Here is a 20,639-nt window from a genome sequence, read left to right on the forward strand (position 1 = left end):
ACTAAGAATATACTGCTTACCTTTCCATTACACATCACCTCATCCCACCCCAACCAAGTAACTCCTTTTGAACCACATCCTGGAACATAAACAATTCTTTATTTTACCACCTGAGAATCTTTCAACAGTGTCCTGATATAGAAGGTGTTCTCTTTCATCCTTCTCTGTTAGAGTCCTCCATACTTCAATACCCTGCTCTATATACTTACGGAAAATTCTGCCCTTGTGCTCTTCTTGTAATAAATATCTTGGTACCACTTGTCTGTTCTGTAATTTATCCTGGTTCTTATATTGCTTTATTCTCCTGATAGACCATATTCTTTAAAAACAAGTACTTAGCCTTATCTGTCTCCAGATTCTCACATTACTCAGAAATTACTCAATAAATATTTGTGGAACTGATAAACATTTGTGAAATATATTCCCTTTTGTTCTGTTAAACATATATTAGAGAACCAAATATTTGGAAAAGTTGTAACATGCTCCTTGAGAGCGGTAATTGGTCCTGGAAAGTTTCCAAAATGCTTAGAAATGGACTTCTTGTAAATCGTGTCCCCATTAAAAGTGGTTGGCTAGGTTGCCTTATCTATCATTACAGTACATATAATTTACCTGAAGAAATGACGGTGCCATAAAAGAACAATCACAAATGAGCTTATTCTAACAGCTGCCAGATGGGACCATGATAAAGTTCTCAAATAAAAAAGACTACCATTGACAATAATGTATCAAACTGAGAAACTTGACTATTAAAAAGTTTTTAAAGTGTCTTAAAAGAAACATGTTTTTAAACAAAATCAATAAAATTATTTGAAAGATCAAATAAAACTTGGGTCACACAGAAAATTTGATAAGGAACCAATCACTAGAGGAGTCAGATGACTCAGATGTGCTCTCAAAGGGCGGATGGTTGCATATTGTGGAATTTCCTCTGACATGATGCAAGCATGATGGTGCACTTGTTCCCTACTCTTATGATGATATAAAAAGCCACAGGAGTTCCCTGTCCAACAGAGGTCCTCTGGGACAGCAGAGCTCACAAGCATCTAGAACACAAGCCAGAAGAAATCCAGCCAAAAGCATCTTGTTCAAACATGACTTCCAAGCTGGCTGTTGCTCTCTTGGCGGCTTTCCTGCTTTCTGCAGCTCTCTGTGAAGGTGAGCATACCCTTCTGCTCTATAGAAGTTTCCTGTGTCTAAATGTGATGCTCAGATAGCAAGATTATCCTTCATGCCTGGATAACAAGCATCCTTTTTATTCAGCAAGAGAAAACCATCTTTGCAGTCATTTACTGTTAAATTGAAGTTTTAATCTTTTAGGTTGTATCAAATATATTTAGAAAGTTGTAAAGTTTGATTTATATAAACATTCTGTTCCTATCATCATTCATACTCTGTAGTATACAAATAATTAACATAAATCTATAATTCAGAGTATATTTTATTGAAGGCCACATTTACCCATATTATCTATTAATATTGAGTAAGGTAACTCAGGTTATTTTACTCCATGTACTATTCAATTGAGTAGCTTCAGGCAACTATCATTTGCTCTTTGGCCTAAAGACAGATTATAAACCTTATTGGGATCCTCTTATGAAATACAGTTAAGAATGTTTGGGCTTCCCTGATAGCTCAATTGATAAAGAATCCGGTTCAATTCCTGGATCGGGAAGATCCTCTGGAGAAGGGATAGGCTACCCACTCCAGTATTCTTGCTCTCCCCTTGTGGCTCAGCTGGTAAAGAATCTGCCTGCAATGTGGGAGACCTGGGTTTGATCCCTGGTTTGGGAAGGTCCCCTGGAGAAGGTAAAGGTTACCCACTCTAGTATTCTGGCCTGGAGAATTCCGTATTTCATAAGAGGGATCCCAATAAAGTTTATAATCTGTCTTTAGGCACTCTTATGAAATACAGTTTAGAATGTTTATGGTATATACCATAAACATTATATATGGTATATGGCATATGTATATATGTTCTTAAACATTAAGGATTTTATTAAGATAGAGTACAATCTCTGGGTAATGCACATATATTTCTATTAATTCCTCCTGAAGGCAGTTTCCCTTTTGGTGTATTTTAGTTTGCATGCCGTTACTAACATTGTGGTATCATAGAGGATTATACAGTGTTGAGGATGAGAAAATGTACCATGAAGATGTCAACATTCTCCAAAGACAATTCTAAGTCTTTACACCATTCAATGTTGTCAAGAATGATTCTTTTTAAAATAAAAAGAAAAATTGAAGTCAGAGGCTGGGAGAATATCCAGCTATCAGTTTCAGGGATAAGTTTGCTAAAGATGTGATGTTTACCAAACAGATCCTCACCAAATGATCACATTGGAATTAATAAGCATGAAGCTGGCCAAGTGTGCTTATGGATGAAATAAATTCTTAATTTTTTTCCACAGCTGCAGTTCTGTCAAGAATGAGTACCGAACTTCGATGCCAATGCATAAAAACACATTCCACGCCTTTCCACCCCAAATTTATCAAAGAATTGAGAGTGATTGAGAGTGGGCCACACTGTGAAAATTCAGAAATCATGTAAGTAATTTCAAAAGTGATTAGATATTTTACTTTAGTCAGCCTAGAATTGAGATGTGGAAGAATCCAACGAAGTTCTAGGTACTAGGAGTACATAGTGAGAAAAATAGAAAGGAAAAACTATTTGTCTTCATGGCATTTAAATATGAGACTCTCCATGACTCATAGCTAAAAATTAGTTTGGACTTCCATTTTATGCCTGTACTCAAAGAGCCATGACTTGACTGGCAAGGTGGTGTTTGAAGCCCGTTAAATATTGAATTTAATCATATATCTCTCATTTCAGTGTTAAGCTTACCAACGGAAAAGAGGTCTGCTTAAACCCCAAGGAAAAGTGGGTGCAAAAGGTTGTGGAGGTATTTGTGAAGAGGTAAGTTTTTCTTGAATTTATATCCTTCATTTATCCTGTGACATTTACTCCAAAAGTCAGCCTTTAAATTTTCTGCTGCTGCTGAAAATTATTTTAAGTAGCTGCTTCTTTGATTTAAAAAAAAAATAGCAGCAATAGTGAATTTGTTGTACTCATGACTGGGAGATCATATATCTCAGTTTGTCCAGAGAAGTCATTAGTAGAGAGAGCTCCTTATAAATCTCAGAAATATTCTAGTTTAGATAACTTATCTGATCTCTCTATCTGTAGTTGAAAATATAGAGCTTTTCTAACACATGAATATCTAAGACTCTCTTAATTTCTATATTAAGTATATTTTTAAGAACCATACCTTTCTCCTTATTAGAACATTGCCAATTTTTAAACTTTTTGTTTTATTTTATATATTTTCAGAGCTGAGAAGCAAGATCCATGAAAAAGAAAAAACCAAAAATCCTTTTTCCACTGCTTCAAAGAATTCCTCAGTAAAGATGCCAATGAAACTTCAAAGCAAATCTACTTCAGTGCCTCGCGTACTGTGTGGGTCTGGTGTAGGGTTGTCAGATAAAATACAGGATGTCCAATTACATTTGAATATTAAGTAAAACAATGAATATTTTTTCAGTGTCACATGTACATTGTTCCATGTAGGACATGCTTATATTTTAGAAATTATTCATTGTATACTGTAAATTCCAATCAATCTGGAAATCCTGCTTTTTTGTTTTTGGTTTTTGTTAATGTTGCAACCCTAGACTGCTGGCCAGGATTTACGAGTGCCTGTTCAACTGTGCCTTGGTTTCTTTATTTCTAAATTGGAGAAAAAAGTCTCAGCCACCTTTCTACCTCACAGAGATGTGAGGACATGTGGAAGCACTTTAACTTTTATTTGGTCATGTAAATTATTTTCAAGTGTAACTTATTTAGCTATTTATATATTTATTTAAGTCTCAAATACAATAATATTTGTGCACAAATTTGGAGAAATCGGAAAGAAGCATTGTTGATAAGATAGTATAGTGATGGTAGTAAATTTATACTTATTTTATATATTAAGTGATGTTTTGATCAAGATTGTTATATTGTAATCATAGTTAACCAGATTAGCAAATTAAAGACACAAACAGAAAGGACTCTCAGTCGATTTTCCTTTCAGATAAACAATGGATAATTTTTAGTATACAAATGCAGAATTATTTATCTGATATTTTAAATGAACTGGAAGTCTTACTTTTGAGATGTCTGACCTGGTCTTGCCCTTATTATGCAATGATGTGTTGAATCATGTGAATCCTGAGACTATCTTTCTTAAATCTGTAAAAATTTACCAGGCAATATGAATTAAGTAATTTTTTGTATTATTTATTTATTTATTCTGAACAGTTAGAATCTCATACTTTAAGTTATTGTGTATTCCAACAACAACTTTATTTTTGACTTTAAGATGCTTTTATGTGTTCACAGTTCTTCCTACTGTTTTTGATAGTACAAAACTATGAACATAACTATAAGACATTTAAAATAAAATTCATTGTCAGAGTCATCAGGAGTTTGTCTTCGTTTTTCTTTGGTAGTTTTAAGATTTGTTGCTGTATTCATTTATGTTAAAATTCATGTTTCAATTTAAAAAACATAAATACTTACCCTTAATATTTTATATGTTATGTGGGAAATATATTTGCAGATAAACATAACTCCTTTCCAAAGATAGATTACAATCAGTAGTCTTTTCCATAGAATGATGGAAATTTTCTCAACTTCCCACTGTATACCATTTTACTAAATGAAGGTGACTTCAGATTTTCAACAGATAACCTAGGTGTCTGTGCAGCTTAACCCAACTGGACACTCGATGAAAAAAGGAAAGAGGGCACTCATTATAAAGCACTTCTCAGCTAACTGAGGAAAACTGATACACATGAGACAAAGAAATTTAAAATATAATTAAAGACCGAGCATATTGGAAAACAAATCAAACAAAACTCTTAAAAATAAAACCACAAGCAAAAAAAAAAAAAACAAAACAAACACTCAGTGGATGAGTTTTATAACAGATTAAACAGCTATAAAGAAAATTAGAGATCAGAAATAAATGCAAAAGATTTTATCTGGAATTTAAAGAAATACAAAGAGATATAAAGAGGTAGTAAATTAGAAAAGGAGAAAGAAAGGTATAGAAGAATCAGGGATAAAGATTTATTGAGGTCCAATTGGATTTTTACAAGCAGTTGAGAAAGCAAAGTGTCAACACTTAAAGTGAATGGTCAAAAACTTCCCAGAAGTTATACAATAAAAACAACAATCAGTTTTAAGAAATCCAACTTGGCAATTCTTAACTCTACATTTCTAGTCAAAAAACAAGGATCTTAGAACTTTAATGTTTATCCAACTCCAAATCTGGCACATTTACTAGAGCCAGACATCCTGGAATGTGAAGTTAAGTGGGCCTTAGGAAGCATCACTAGGAACAAAGCTAGTGGAGGTGATGGAATTCCAGTGGAGCTATTACAAATCCTAAAAGATGATGCTGTGAAAGTGCTGCACTCAATATGCCAGCAAATTTGGAAAACTCAGCAGTGGCCACAGGACTGGAAAAGGTCAGTTTTCATTCCAATCCCAAAGAAAGGCAATGCCAAAGAATGCTCAGACTACCACACAATATGCACTCATCTCACATGCTAGTAATGCTCAAAATTCTCCATGCCAGGCTTCAACAGTACGTGAACTGTGAACTTCCAGATGTTCAAGCTGGTTTTAGAAAAGGCAGAGGAACCAGAGATCAAATTGCCAACGTCTGTTGGATCATCAAAAAAGCAAGAGAGTTCCAGAAAAACATCTATTTCTGCTTTATTGACTATGCCAAAGCCTTTGACTGTGTGGATCACAATACACTGTGGAAAATTCTGAAAGAGATGAGCATACAGGACCACCTGACCTGCCTCTTGAGAAATTTGTATGCAGGTCAGGGAGCAACAGTAGAACTGGACTTGGAACAACAGACTGGATCCAAATAGGAAAAGGAGTACATCAAGACTGTTTATTGTTCCCCTGCTTATTTAATTTATATGCAGGGTACATCATGAGAAACGCTGGGATGGAGGAAGCACAAGCTGGAATCATGATTGCCAGGAGAAATATCAATAACCTCAGATATGCAGATGGCACCACCCTTATGGCAGAAAGTGAAGAAGAACTAAAGAGCCTCTTGATGACAGTAAAGGAGGAGAGAGAAAAAAATTGGCTTAAAGCTCAACATTCAGAAAACTAAGATCGTTGTATCTGGTCCCATTTTATTGGGGGGCTCCAAAATCATTGCAGATGGTGACTGCAGCCATGAAATTAAAAGACACTTACTCCTTGGAAGAAAAGTTATGACCAACCTAGACAGCATGTTAAAAAGCAAAGACATTACTTTGCCAACAAAGTTCTGTCTGGTCAAGTCTGTGGGTTTTTTCAGTAGTCATGTATAGATGCGAGTTGGACTATAAAGAAAGCTGAGCACCGAAGAATTGATGCTTTTGAACTGTGGTGTTAGAGAAGACTCTTGAGAGTCCCTTGGACTGCAAGGAGATCCAACCAGTCCATCCTAAAGGAGATCAGTCCTGGGTGTTCATTGGAGGGACTGATGCTGAAGCTGAAACTCCAATACTTTGGCTACCTGATGTGAAGAGCTGACTCATTTGAAAAAACCCTGATGCTGGGAAAGAATGAAGGCAGAAGGAGAAGAATATAGCAGAGGATGACATGGTTGGATGGCATCACCAACTCAATGAGCATGAGTTTGAGTAAACTCCAGGAGTTGGTAATGGACAGGGAGGCCTGGGGTGTTGCAGTCCCTGGGGTTGCAAAGAGTTGGACACAATTGAGTGACTGAACTGAACTGAACTGCACACATTTACTATTGATGTGGTTATCTGAAGTCCCCTTGTTTTTTTAATTATAAAAAAGCTACACATTTTGGGATGAGGAAAAGTCCTCTATTATTTTTTCATTTGTTAGTTCATGTTGCAGTCCAATTTTCCTATGTTGTTTAGCTCCTTTCAATCACCCTAGATACATTCAACTGCCATTTTCTCTCTGAGTCAACATTATCAACAGTGTGGAGCAAAGCCCATTCTCTTTTCTAATTCCCAATCCACGTTAACACAAAAGTGTGCAGCATAATAGAATGTTTTTTAATTAATTAACTTTTTATTGAAGGATAATTGATTTACAGAACTTTTCTGTTTTCTGTCAAGCCTTAAGATGAATCAGCCATCAGTTCAGTTCAGTTCAGTCGCTCAGTCATATCTGACTCTTTGTGACCCCATGAATCGCAGCACACCAGGCCTCCCTGTCCATCACCAACTCCCGGAATTTACTCAAATTCACATCAATTGAGTCGGTGATGCCATCCAGCCATCTCATCCTTTGTCGTCCCCTTCTCCTCCTGCCCCCAATCCCTCCCAGCATCAGGGTCTTTTCCAATGAGTCAACTCTTCGCATGAGGTGGCCAAAGTATTGGAGTTTCAGCTTCAGCATCAGTCCTTCCAATGAATCAGCCATAGGTATACACATATCCCCTCCCTTTTGAACTTCCCTCCCATCTCCCTCCCCATCTCACCCCTATAGGTTGGTACAGAGTCCCTGTTTGAGTTTCTTGAGCCATATGGCAAATTGTCCTTGGCTGTCTATTTTACATATGGTACTGTAAGTTTCCATGTTACTCTTTCCACACATCTCACCCTCTCCTCCCCTCTCTCCAAGTCCACAAGTTTATTGTCTATGTCTGTTTCTCTACTGCGGCCTTGTAAATAAATTCTTCTGTACCATTTTTCTAGATTCCATATATATAGAATTTTTGAGATGATGCACAAGCAGGAACCAACTGAAAATTCAATGCCAGTAGTTTCTGTTCTTCGAAACTTTGTTTCCCTCTGGACGTAAACTCTCTCTGCCTATTGATCTTTACCAGCCATGCTGTGGGGCCTCATCTTCGTCAGAGTTCTGCTTAAATTTCATGTCCAGTATTCTTTTCAGACCCCAGTTGGATTTTTATAATTCCCTTGTCCTATCCACCTTTGTAGTCATCTTGTGGCTCTCATACATAGTGAATATAACAGATAACAAATTATTTTAATAAAATGATGATGGGAGAGATACAGGGTTCTTCAGAAGCAGGTAGCAAGGAGTTATCTAACCTAGGTAGTCTGTCCTGAGAAAATCTAAAATCTGAAAGATGAGTGGGGGTTAGCCACACAAAGGGAAGAAGACTATGTGGGAAGACTGGTCTAGAAGACAAGGGGGAAGTAATTTGTATGATTTGAGAAGTGAAAGAATTTGGGGGTGAGTGGATTTTGGCCTGAAATGGAACAAATGTTAACAGATAAAATTGCGCTAAATGGACAATGGAAAGGTCTAAAGGGCTAGGATATGGAATTGAAAAATTCTAATGGATTCCATCACCTTCATTTTATTTATTTATTTATTTATTTTTCATTACCTTCATTTTAAATGGTGAGCATTATAAGCTATTCTATTTCCTGGGTCTCCTTCCAAAAAAGAAATGGGAAGCCATACAAAGCAACCCAAAGTCTGTTCTTGGGGCCTTTTTAATGTCATTTGGGGGCTAAATTATCAAAAATACTCTCAACATTATGCAAAACCTCTTAATGTGTTACATATACATCTTTAATATGAAACATATACAACCCTGAAGGCAAAGTGCAGACATCTAACCAATTTGGTGAATCTTAATAATGAATACTTTAAAAAATCTATTTCTTTATTTTCATTGTTAATCACTTTTAAAATATGCCAAATGATTTTCCTCACTCTTTCATCTACATTGTCACTATCTGTAAGACAACAAAGTATTCCATTGAAAAGGCAGTTAAGTGGATCAAACTGAAGGTTAGGCATCATGTAAACAAGTCAAGAAGGAAAAATGAGAAAGAGTAAGAGAGGATGTGAGAACAAGAGAAGGAAAAGTCAGTAAATTGGCAGAACTGAAAATTTTGTTTTGCTTTGTTTCAATTATATTAGTAAAATATGTATGTAGACACAAGTTTTATATGTATAGACACAGATTTAAACTAAAGTTCAGCAAACAATCAATTGCCCCATAGGCATACAGTAGCCTTCAAAAATATTAGTAATGTTCTGTTTGTTAACCTGGTTGATAAACACAAGGTTGTTCCTTTTATTTTGTTATTTTACACAGTTACACACCTTTACTCTGTATGGTATACTCACAATAAAATATTTTGCAAAGTTAGGAAAAAAAAATACCCCTTGCATTTAATCCACTTTTGTGAATTAGAAATTACAAATCAAGATTTTCCAAATAGAAATACAAATGTAAATATAGAGGTACACAGAATTTAAAAAGTATGGAGAGATAAAGTGTTCACCTTCACACTGAATTAAGTGCAAAAATACTGTAACACATATATTGCACATCCAACCTGCAAATCAAGTAATTTTCATAATTGCCTTTTTTTTTTTTGCATCAGAAAATAGATTCATAGGTTGAAGTCACCTAAGCAAAATTGTTCATTCAAGGTTTTAGTAAGTAATTAGGTAACTATTAGATACTGTAAAATGCCTATTTTGCATCCAGGCTATGTTTGAAAACTTCAGAAAAAAAGATGCAAAACTTAATGTGTTGATTGTTGCTTGTGGTAGTAATAAAACTTCAAAAATTGCCTAAGACTGTATTAACCTTACAATAACAAAAAAAAGCTTAGATAGTGATTTCTCCGTTACCCACTTCAAAAATCGGTCAGACAGCAACTGCCCCAAGTTTGGTAACCATCTGCTGAATTTGCAGAGCAGAGATCAGACAACAAATGGGGATTTTTTTCCATGTAACAGAGTAAATAGCAGGCTTATTACTTCCCGCAAGAGTTACAGATGGAGCAACCAGAAATTCTCCAGAAGATTACTTAAGGGTCAAAGAACCCAACTCTTGATGAGTAGAGAAAGGATGGTTTTCTATACTCTTTGCATTCCCATAGATAAAAATCATGTTGGAGAAATATTATTGTTTCAAGACTTTTAAACATTATGCAGTTAAAATGATAGATGGACTTAAAATCATAACATGTTGGAAAATGGGGAAGCATTCATAGATACTTCCACTCAAAGTTTCCTTCAGATTTTATCTAGAGGAATATTCTAATAGGTTTGTAAAAGATCTTGGTACTAGTGCTAAAGATAAGCTTTCAATGTGTCTAGTGATTCTATTTCATAGGGCATGGTTTAGCTAACGTTTTCAACATGTTCTGATTTGATTGTTTCCACTGTCTGCATCCTAAATTAATTGTCTGGTATTCATCCCATGCTTTTCAAAATACCCTCACATTTATATTTTCAGTGTTTCCCTAAATAGCATGTTTATGGGAAAACATTCTAAATGTAGATTTAGATTTACTTACTTTCTAGATTTACTTCCTTATGCTTCCACAGGTATCCACCATGCCCCCATACAGGAATCCTTTGTGGGTTAGTCACTCATTCATGTCTGACTCTTTGCAGCCCTATGGACTATAGCCTGCCAGGCTCCTCTGTCCATGGGATTCTCTAGGCAAGAATACTGGAGTGCGTTGCCATGCCCTTCTTCAGTGGATCTTCCTGACCCAGGGATCGAACCCGGGTCTCCTGCATTGCAGGCAGATTCTTTACCATCTGAGCCACCAGGGAAACCCATGTTTTCTTCTCAGGCCTTAGAGGTCTCTAACAACCTCATCATGACATGTGAATCATCCCCCCATCAACCATCCACACTTGTTTCGTTCTCCTCTAGTATATGCCAGCCATGTCAGTAAACAGTTTGTTACAAAATGTTTTTAAGTGAAATGTTGTTATTCCTTCTATTTACAATTATATTTTTGTTATTCAGTTGCTAAGCCTTGTCCAACTCTTTGTGATATCATGACTACAGCATGCCAGGCTCCTCTGTCCTCCACTATCTCCCAAAGTTTGCTCAAATTCATATACATTGAGTCAGTGATGCTCTTTAGTCATCTCATCCTCTGCTACCCACTTCTCCTTTTGCCTTCAATATTTCCCAGCAGCAGTCTTTCCCAATGAGTTGGGTTTTTGGTGCCAAAGTATTAGAGCTTTAGCAACAGTCCTTCCAATGAATATCTAGGGTTTATTTCTTTTATGATTGACTGGTTTGATCTCCTTGCTGCCAAGGGACTCTCAAGAGTCTTCTCCAGTACCATAATTCTAAAGCATCACTTCTTCAGCACTCAGCCTTCTTTATGGTCCAACTCTTAAAGTTGTACATTTCTTATTGTTCAGTTGCTCAGTCACGTCTGACTCTTTGAGACCCCATGGACTGCAACACGCCTGGCTTCCCTGTCCTTCACCATCTCCTGGAGCTTGCTCAAACCCATGTCCACTGAGTCGGTGATGCCATCCAACAACCTCTCCTCTGTCATTCCCTTCTTCCCCTGCCTTCAATCTTTCCCAACATCAGGGTCTTTTCCAATGAGTCAGTTCTTCGCATCAAGTGGCCAAAGTATCCAAACTTCAGCATCAGTCCTTCCAATGAATATTCAGGATTGATTTCCTTTAGAATTGACCATAAATAGCTACTGGAGAAACCGTAGCTTTGACTAGATGCACCTTTGTCAACGATGATGTCTCTGCTTTTTAATACTCTGTCTAGGTTTGTCAAATCTTTCCTTCCAATTATATACTTTGATTTTTTAAAAAAATCTCATGGTTACAAAATCCTCCTGTAAAGCTCGAGTGAGGCCCCTGTGCTAATATGAAAAGACTTCCCCTTGTTCCTTGTCTAACACTTTTTTTTTATTTCTGAAGGAATTTTTTCACTCTCCCAGCTGAATACAATTCTGTTTTGTTTTATCTCAAAAGCTATTGCAAACCTAGACTGCATATTAAAAAGCAGAGACATTACTTTGCCAACAAAGGTCTGTACTGTTAAAGTTATGGTATTTCCAGTAGTCATGTATCGATGTGAGAGAGGGACCATAAAGAAAGCTGGGTGCCCAAGAATTGGTGGTTTTGAACTGTGGTGTTGGAAAGGCTTTTAACAGTCCCTTGGACTGCAAGGAGATCCAACCAGTCCATCCTAAAGGAGATCAGTCCTGAATATTTATTGGAAGGACTGATGCTTAAGCTGAAGTTCCAATACTTTGGCCACCAATGAGAAGAACAGACTCATTGGAAAAGACCCTGATGCTGGGAAAGATTGAAGGTGGGAGGAGAAGTGGATGACAGAGGATGAGGTGGTTGGATGGCATCACCGATTTGATGGACATGAGTTTAAGCAAGCTCTGAGAGCTGATGATGGACAGGGAAGCCTGGTGTGCTACGGTCCATGGGATCACAAACAGCTGGACATGACTGACTGAACTGAACTGAATCTCTATGATCTAACATAGAGATTCAGTTCAGTTCAGTTTTTTGCTCAGTCGTGTCCAACTCTTTGCGACCCCATGAATCGCAGCACGCCAGGCCTCCCTGTCCATCACCAATTGCCAGAGTTTACCCAAACCCATGTCCATTGAGTCGGTGAGGCCATTCAACCATTTCATCCTCTGACATCCCCTTCTGCTCCTGCCCGCAATCTTTCCCAGCATCAGGGTCTTTTCAAGTGAGTCAGCTCTTCTCATCAGGTAGCCAAAGTATTGGAGTTTCAGCTTCAACATCAGTCCTTCTAAGGAACAACCAGGACTGATCTCCTTTAGGATGGACTGGTTGGATCTCCTTGCAGTCCAAGGGACTCTCAAGAGTCTTCTCCAACACCACAGTTCAAAAGCATCAATTCTTCGGTGCTCAGCTTTCTTTATAGAGATAAAAGTTAGTAATATCTACTTACTGAAATTCAAATGATACCTTCCACATGTAATGTTCTATAGATTTTATATAAGTTATGTGTAGTTTCTTAATCCATACCTTTTCCAATTATTTAATAATTTGGCTGTATTTTATAATGAACAAAAATACATAAACTCTTTTTTTAAAATATGGCATGCTCTGTGTGGATTTATTGGGAATAGAGTAAATGCCATTTTTATGCTTGCTTTACATATCATATGGGCTTCTCTGCTGGCTCAGATGGTAAGGAATATGCCTGCAATATGGGGGACCCAGGTATGATCCCTGAGTTGGGAAGACTCCCTGGAGGAGGGCATGGCAACCCACTCCAATATTCTTGCCTGAAAAATCCCATGGACAGAGGAGCCTGGCAGGCTACAGTACATGGGGTTGCAAAGAACTGAACATGACTGAGGAACTAATCCTTTATACATAATATAATACATTAGTTTCTCTAGATTTAGCTTTTGAAATTTTGACATCTGAAAATATCCATGGTCAGAGAGGGTATGGATTGACAATTCTGATACTGTTACATCAGTACCTGAACAATTTACTTGAACAATTAAGTTAATGAATGGCTGATAATGGGAGCCAGGTTCCTCCCTGTTACAGTGGAAATTTTCAGATAAGCTAAAAGGAAGAGAATAACATCATCCATGTAGTAATGAATTAAGGTTGGAGAAATCAGTATGAATTCATGTTTAGCTTAATATATTATAGATACAGGTGGCTACATATAGAAGGGCTGACAGTTATGTGTATACAGATGGGTTAGTAAACACGTTTCCTTCCTTTGTTAGCCAAAAGGATCTAGAAGCACTGATGCTCTAGTAACAGCAACTGAGCATTGAGATCTTGGTTACTAAAACCATTTCCCAATACAATGGACCAAAGTTCCTTGCTCATAGGACTGGAAAGGAAGTGTACAAGATGAGCCTTGAGCATCTTCTAGCAACAGAGAATAAGGCAATGCCTTTCTAAAAAAAAAAAAAATCTGATAAAGCTATGTCAAAAGGTAACAGGAGGCAACTGACAGCTGGAACAATGCTCGAACTAGACCAAGCTGAGAACAAAATTAAGTAGTGTATTGTAACCCCAAGCATAAAGCAACTCTTCATGAGTCCATACTGTTATAAATGGTTGAGTAAATAAAAAATGGAGGAGACAAATGATGAATTTCAAAGAATTTATATAGACATTTCTTCCCCAAGCAGGTGATAAATAACTATGATTTCCTGAAGGGTTATCAGCACATAGTGACTTGGTTTCAAAAATACAACATGAAAGGCAGGGAAGAAGAATAACTTTATAGTAGAGTAATCTGAAAAACACCATGTCAACCAAAGCCAACAGCAACAGTGATAACGCATATTGATAAAATGCAGTGTTCCATGGTGTATATGTACCACAGCTTCCTTATCCATTCATCTGCTGATGGGCATCTAGGTTGCTTCCATGTCCTTGCTATTATAAACAGTGCTGCGATGAACATTATAACGATAACCCTATATGCAAAACAGAAAAAGAGACACAGAAATACAGAACAGACTTTTGAACTCTGTGGGAGAAGGTGAGGGTGGGATGTTTCGAAAGAACGGCATGTATATTATCTATGGTGAAACAGATCACCAGCCCAGGTGGGATGCATGAGACAAGTGCTCGGGCCTGGTGCACTGGGAAGACCCAGAGGGATCGGGTAGAGAGGGATGTGGGAGGGGGGATCGGGATGGGGAATACGTGTAACTCTATGGCTGATTCATACCAATGTATGACAAAACCCACTGAAATGTTGTGAAGTAATTAGCCTCCAACTAATAAAAAAAAAATAAAAAAATAAAATAAAATATATTCAGTCAAAAAAAAGAAATGCAATGGTGTAGTGAAAATGGCACTTTACTTCTGTGCTCTTCCTCCTAAAAACCCCTGAACCCTGTCTAATTATGAGAAAAACAGACAATTCTGACAGAGAAGCATTCCACAAAATACTTGATTAGTGCTCCTCAAAGCTATCAAGGTCATCATAAAGGAAATTCTGAGAAACTGTTACATCTAAGGGGAGCTTAGGAAGACATGACAACTAAATGTAGTGTTTCCTGGATTGGCCCTAGAACATAAAAAGGACATTCAGTATGGGTAAAGTATAGACTTTGGTTAATATTAATTGTCTTCATTCAGGCTGCTGTAAGAAAGTACTATGGATTTGGTAGTTTATTTCTGACAGTTCCAGGGGCTAGAAATCTGTGCAGCATGATGGAGTTCTAGTGAGGACCTTCCTTCTCATTGCAATCTGACTACTTTTGTTTGTATTCTCACATAGTAAGAAGCAAAGAGCCTGAGCAAGCTCTTTTCATGAGGGTAATCTTAACCCCCATTCTAGAGGCTTCCACCCTGATACCTGTTTTTCTCCCTCAGGCACCACCTCTTAATAATGTTTCACTGGGGGATTAAGATTTCAGCGTATGAATTTTGGGGAGTCCATTCAGTTCACAACAATAATGTATCAATATTGGCTCATTAATTGTAACAAATGTACCCTACTAATGTAAAGGTGTTAATAATAGTGGAAACAGCATATGGGATATATGAGAAGTGAAAAACTCTCTGTAATATCTTTTTAATTTTTCTGTAAATCTAAAACTGTTCTTTAAAAATGCTTATTTAAACAAAATAAGTGGGGCGAAGGGAACCAAAAATAAAGAAATGAAAAACCTATAGCACGTAGTAAATTGGAGTTCTCTACCAGTAAAAATTGCCCACATCCTCTGGATCATTGAAAAAGCAAGAGAGTTCCAGAAAAACATCTGTTTCTGTTTTGTAGACTATGCCAAAGCCTTTGATTGTGTGGATCACAATAAACTGTGGAAAATTCTGAAAAGAGATGGGAGTACCAGACCACCTGACCTGCCTCTTGAGAAAGCTGTATGCAGGTCAGGAAGCAACAGTTAGAACTGGACTTGGAACAACAGACTGGTTCCAAATAGGAAAAGAAGGACGTCAAGGCTGTATATTGTCACCCTGATTATTTAACTTATATGCAGAGTACATCATGAGTACATGTACAGAGTACATGCAGAGTACATCGCTGGGCTGGGAGAAGCACAAGCTGGGATCAAGATTGCCAGGAGAAATATCAATAACCTCAGATATGCGTATGACACCACACTTATGGCAGAAAGTGAAGAGGAACTAAAAAGCCTCTGATGAAAGCGAAAGAGGAGAGTGAAAAAGTTGGTTTAAAGCTCAACATTCAGAAAACTAAGATCATGGCATCCGGTCCCATCACTTCATGGAAGATAGATGGGGAAACAGTGGAAACAGTGTCATACTTTATTTGCGGGGAGCTCCAGAATCACTGCAGATGGTGATTGCAGCCATGAAATTAGAAGACGCTTACTCCTTGGAAGGAAAGTTATGACCAACCTAGACAGCATATTAAAAAGCAGAGACATTACTTTGTCAACAAAGGTCTGTCTAGTCAAGGCTATGGTTTTTCCAGTGGTCATGTATGGATGTGAAAGTTGGACTGTGAAGAAAGCTGAGCACCGAAGAATTGATGCTTTTGAACTGTGGTGTTGGAGAAGACTCCTGAGAGTCCCTTGGACTGCAAGGAGATCCAACCAGTCCATCCTAAAGAGATCAGTCCTGGGTGTTCATTGGAAGGACTGATGCTGAAGCTGAAGCTCCAATACTTTGGCGAGCTCATGAGAAGAGTTGACTCTTTGGAAAAGATCCTGATGCTGGAATGGATAGGGGGCAGGAGGAGAAGGGGACGACAGAGGATGAGATAGTTAGATGGCATCACCGACTCAATGGACATGAGTTTGGGTAAACTCCAGGAGTTGGTGATAGACAGGGAGGCCTGGCGTGCTGCGATTCATGGGGTCACAAAGAGTTGGACACAAATGAGTGACTGAATTGACTGACTGACCAGTAAAAAATGAATCTGGAACTTGGGCTTTGAAGGTGGTATGTGGGAATCATGTCCCTTATGCAATGATGGAGCTAAATTGACCATTAACCAGATCTATATAGTTTTGTCTTCCCTTCCTTGAAGTCTGTTACTGAAGAATGCCATGCTTTGAGAACCTGCCGTATCTGAAATATGTTAGAAAAATGTATGTGATAGCTCGGTATCATCAGTAAGAGGTTACAGGCATTGTGGTGAACTGGTCTGCCTGGAGTCATAAAAATTAAAATCATCTTTAAACACAGAACTTGCCAAGTGAAACATTTTTGGCTGGCAGTTTGGACTGCAGAATTGACTGATAAAAACTAATTGCTCAAAGAATTTTTTTTTTTTTTATCTGATAGTTAAATCTGGTACTACAGGCATTTCTTCTTTAATCAATTTGGTGGCAGGCTTTCCTTCTTTAATTAATTCCATGGTTCCATTCAAGCCTACTTGCCTTAGATTCAGATTGGATAATTAATGCTGGATCAGTTAACAGTGTTTTCGTTTCTTTGTACCTGGAACGGTGGAGAAAGTTGAAAAACACAAATAAAGTGCTTTTCAATAAACATGATTTAAAAGTCAAATTATTCTTCACTTCTACACTAAGCCCAATTATTAATAAAAAGAAATGTAACAAAATAGAGGCAAAGCACCTGCTCAGTTACTCAGTTATGTCTGACTCCTTGTGACCCCATGGACTGGAGCCCTCCAGGCTCCTCGGTCCATGGCATTCCCCAGGCAAGAATATTGGAGTGGGTTGCCATTTCCTTCTCCAGGGCATCTTCCTGACCCAGGGATTGAACCTATGTCTCTTGAGTCTCCTCCACTGGCAAGCAGATTCTTTACCACTGCACCCCTTGGGAAGCCCAAGGCAAGGACTAAAGAAATTAAGAGAATAAAGTATTAGTGACTGCCTCCTTTCTATTTTCCCCAGCTACCTGTAAATGGCTCAAAGAGTGCCCTAAGCCTGAGCTTCAATTTCTCCAAGCTTTTAAGTTAATCCTGGTAGGATGAATAAAAATATAAGCAACAAACCAACAAACCACTTTTCTTGAACCACATATTCTCTCGCCTTGCATTCTTTTGGCAACCTCAGCTTCTGGTCATTTCTTTTTCCTCTTAAGTACATTCCCCCACTTGTTCTTTAGATGTATTAACTGAGATTGAATTTCTAGGTACCTCCTTAACTTTCCCCTTGTATTGTGTCTACCTCTGACTGTTCAGAACATCCTCCAGCTTAATTCTAACATAACTTTGAATTTTTTTTTTTTAAATTGGACCCTAAAAACAAAGAACATGACAGCCCAAGACAGAGACTATCTGAGATAGTCTGATTCTATGTTTAGTAGACATAGGTGAGGAATAGTTAATGGAATTTGGATAAGCTGTACTGGATTCCACAGTTTACAAAACAGAAATTCAGATTCAGAGCTGCCCTATATGTGTTTACTACCCTTTTTATTCAAGTTAGGACATTTATAAATAATTCTAAAAGTCCCCTATCTATCTACTCTGTTATTTATCTGTCATTTATCCATCAAGGGTCACCTGTATTACCTATTGTGTTAAAACTTACTTTTTATTATGATAAAATATAACATAATATACCATCAACGATTTCCAGGTTTACAGTTCAGTAGCATTAAGTGTGTTCATGTTATTGTGAAACCATCACCACTATGATCACTAACAATTTCATCTTCCCAGATTGAAACTCTGTACCCATTAGACAGTAACCCTCCATTTGCCCTTCTCCTCCAGCCGCTGGTAGCCATCATTCAATTTTTCCACTGCTATGAATTGGACTACTTTAGGTGTTTACCATTAGTGGAATCCTACAATATCTTCCCTTTGTGACTGGCTTATGTAACTTAGCACTATGTCCACAGGTTCACCTCTGTTGTACCATGTGTCAAAACTTCTTATCTTTTTAAGACTGAATAATATTCCATTGTATGTACATACATTTTATTCAAACATTTATCTATAGATAGACATTGGGTCACATCCTCCTTCTGGCTACTGTGAATAATGCTATGAATGTGAATTGTGAATAATGCTCTGCGTGTTGGTGTACAAATACCTGTTCGAGTTCCTGCCTTCAATTCTTTGCGGAATATACCTAGAAGTGGAATTTATGGATCAAATGATAATTCTGTCTTTTGAGGGAACACCCAACAGCTTTTCCCCATAGTGGCACCATTTTACCTTCCCATCAGCAATGCATAGGATTCCAATTTCTCCAAATTCTCACCAATCCATAATTTCTTTTCCTCGACCCTCCTTTCCTTCCTTACTTTATCCCTTTCTCCCTCTTTTCCTTTCTCCTCTTTCTCTCTCTCCTTTTCTTTCCTTCACCCTCCCTTCCTGCCTTTCTTTTTCTTTCTTTCTTTCTCCCTTTCTTTCTATAGCCAACTTCATCAGTATGAAAGGATATCTCAGGTTGATTTTTATTTCAATTTCACTAACAATTAATGATATTGAGCAGCTTTACCTGTGCTTATTGACTATCTATATATCCTCTTTGTAGAAATGTCTAAGTCCTTTGCTCATTTTTAAATTGAGTTGTTTTAATTGTTGTTGACAGGTAGGAGTTCTATGTATAACCTAGATGTTAACTCCTTATCAGATATATGATTTCCAAATATTTTCTCTCAATTCCATGGGCTTCCTTTTCACTCTTGTTAAGAGTGTTCTTAGTTGCTCAAGTGTTTAATTTTGATGAAGTCCAATTACCTCTTTTTTTATTTTGTTGTTTGGGCCTTTGGTATCACATGTGTTATAGTGTTTGTGATATTAGATCTTTCCCCAATTTAATTTGAAGGATTCGTATTATCTGATGTTCTCGACTTTAAGGGAAATATACTTTTATGAAGAAGCAAAATTTTGAGAGTCAAAATGCAAAGAACACCTGGATCCATGTGGGGATTATTTTCTTACTCATGAGTGGTTGTTATATGATACAAGGTCCAAAGACTCATAAGAAAAATGTTGAATTACTAAATGAGCTCTCTGAGGTGGCTCAATCTCTCCTGAAATTGCCCTCCCAAGAATCACTGGCTGTGAAGAAATAAACAAATAAGATGGCAAGAGCCACAAACACGAGATTAAAGTCGCTCAGTCGTGTCCGACTCTTTGCAACCCCAAGGACTATACAGTCCATGGAATTTTCCAGGCCAGAATACTGGAGTGGGTAGCCTTTCCCTTCTCCAGGGGATCTTCCCAACCCAGGGATCGAACCCTAGTCTCCCACATTGCAGGCAGATTCTTTACCACCTGAATCACAAGGAAAGCCCAGTTGTGAAGAGACTATTTTTAAAAAGCCACAGAAAAATGGGTATTATTCTATATAAAGATTTGAAAAGCATTTATTTTTTTCTTGTTTTTTTTTTTTTCATTTATTTTTATTAGTTGGAGGCTAATTACTTTACAATATTGTAGTGGGTTTTGTCATACATTGACATGAATCAGCCATGGAGTTACATGTATTCCCCATCCTGATCCCCCCTCCCACATCCCTCTCTACCCAGTCCCTCTGGGTCTTCCCAGTGCACCAGGCCCGAGCACTTGTCTCATGCATCCCACCTGGGCTGGTGATCTGTTTCACCATAGATAATATACGTGTTTCAATGCTGTTCCCTCGAAACACCCCACCCTCGCCTTCTCCCACAGAGTCCAAAAGTCTGTTGTGTACATCTGTGTCTCTTTTTTCTGTTTTGCATATAGGGTTATCATTACCATCTTTCTAAATTCCATATATATGTGTTAGCATGCTGTAATGTTCTTTATCTTTCTGGCTTACTTCACTCTGTATAATGGGCTCCAGTTTCATCCATCTCATTAGAACTGATTCAAATGAATTCTTTTTAATGGCTGAGTAATATTCCATGGTGTATATGTACCACAGCTTCGTCCACAGCTTATCCATTC

At 37.6% G+C, this 20,639-nt stretch overlaps 1 protein-coding gene across 1 annotated transcript; it reads left to right on the plus strand.

Annotated features, from left to right (window-relative positions):
• The first annotated feature begins 1,016 nt into the window (after window positions 1-1,016).
• Window positions 1,017-4,463, plus strand: CXCL8 (C-X-C motif chemokine ligand 8). Its single transcript, XM_043448485.1, has 4 exons — window positions 1,017-1,158; window positions 2,415-2,550; window positions 2,837-2,920; window positions 3,335-4,463. The coding sequence occupies exons 1-4, from the start codon at window positions 1,095-1,097 to the stop codon at window positions 3,354-3,356; spliced, it is 306 nt and encodes a 101-aa protein (XP_043304420.1). The 5' UTR covers window positions 1,017-1,094; the 3' UTR covers window positions 3,357-4,463.
• Window positions 4,464-20,639: the final 16,176 nt, after the last annotated feature.

The sequence above is a fragment of the Cervus canadensis genome, chromosome 26, assembly GCF_019320065.1.
Source record: "Cervus canadensis isolate Bull #8, Minnesota chromosome 26, ASM1932006v1, whole genome shotgun sequence".
Taxonomy (NCBI): Eukaryota; Metazoa; Chordata; class Mammalia; order Artiodactyla; family Cervidae; genus Cervus; species Cervus canadensis.

Excerpts from the sequence above, each read along its gene's own strand:
- CXCL8 (XM_043448485.1), top strand. The coding sequence starts at position 1,095 with ATGACTTCCAAGCTGGCTGTTGCTCTCTTGGCGGCTTTCCTGCTTTCT. Across the intron at positions 1,159-2,414 it reads TTCTGCAGCTCTCTGTGAAG|CTGCAGTTCTGTCAAGAATG; the intron begins GTGAGCATACCC and ends TTTTTTCCACAG. Across the intron at positions 2,551-2,836 it reads TGTGAAAATTCAGAAATCAT|TGTTAAGCTTACCAACGGAA; the intron begins GTAAGTAATTTC and ends CTCTCATTTCAG.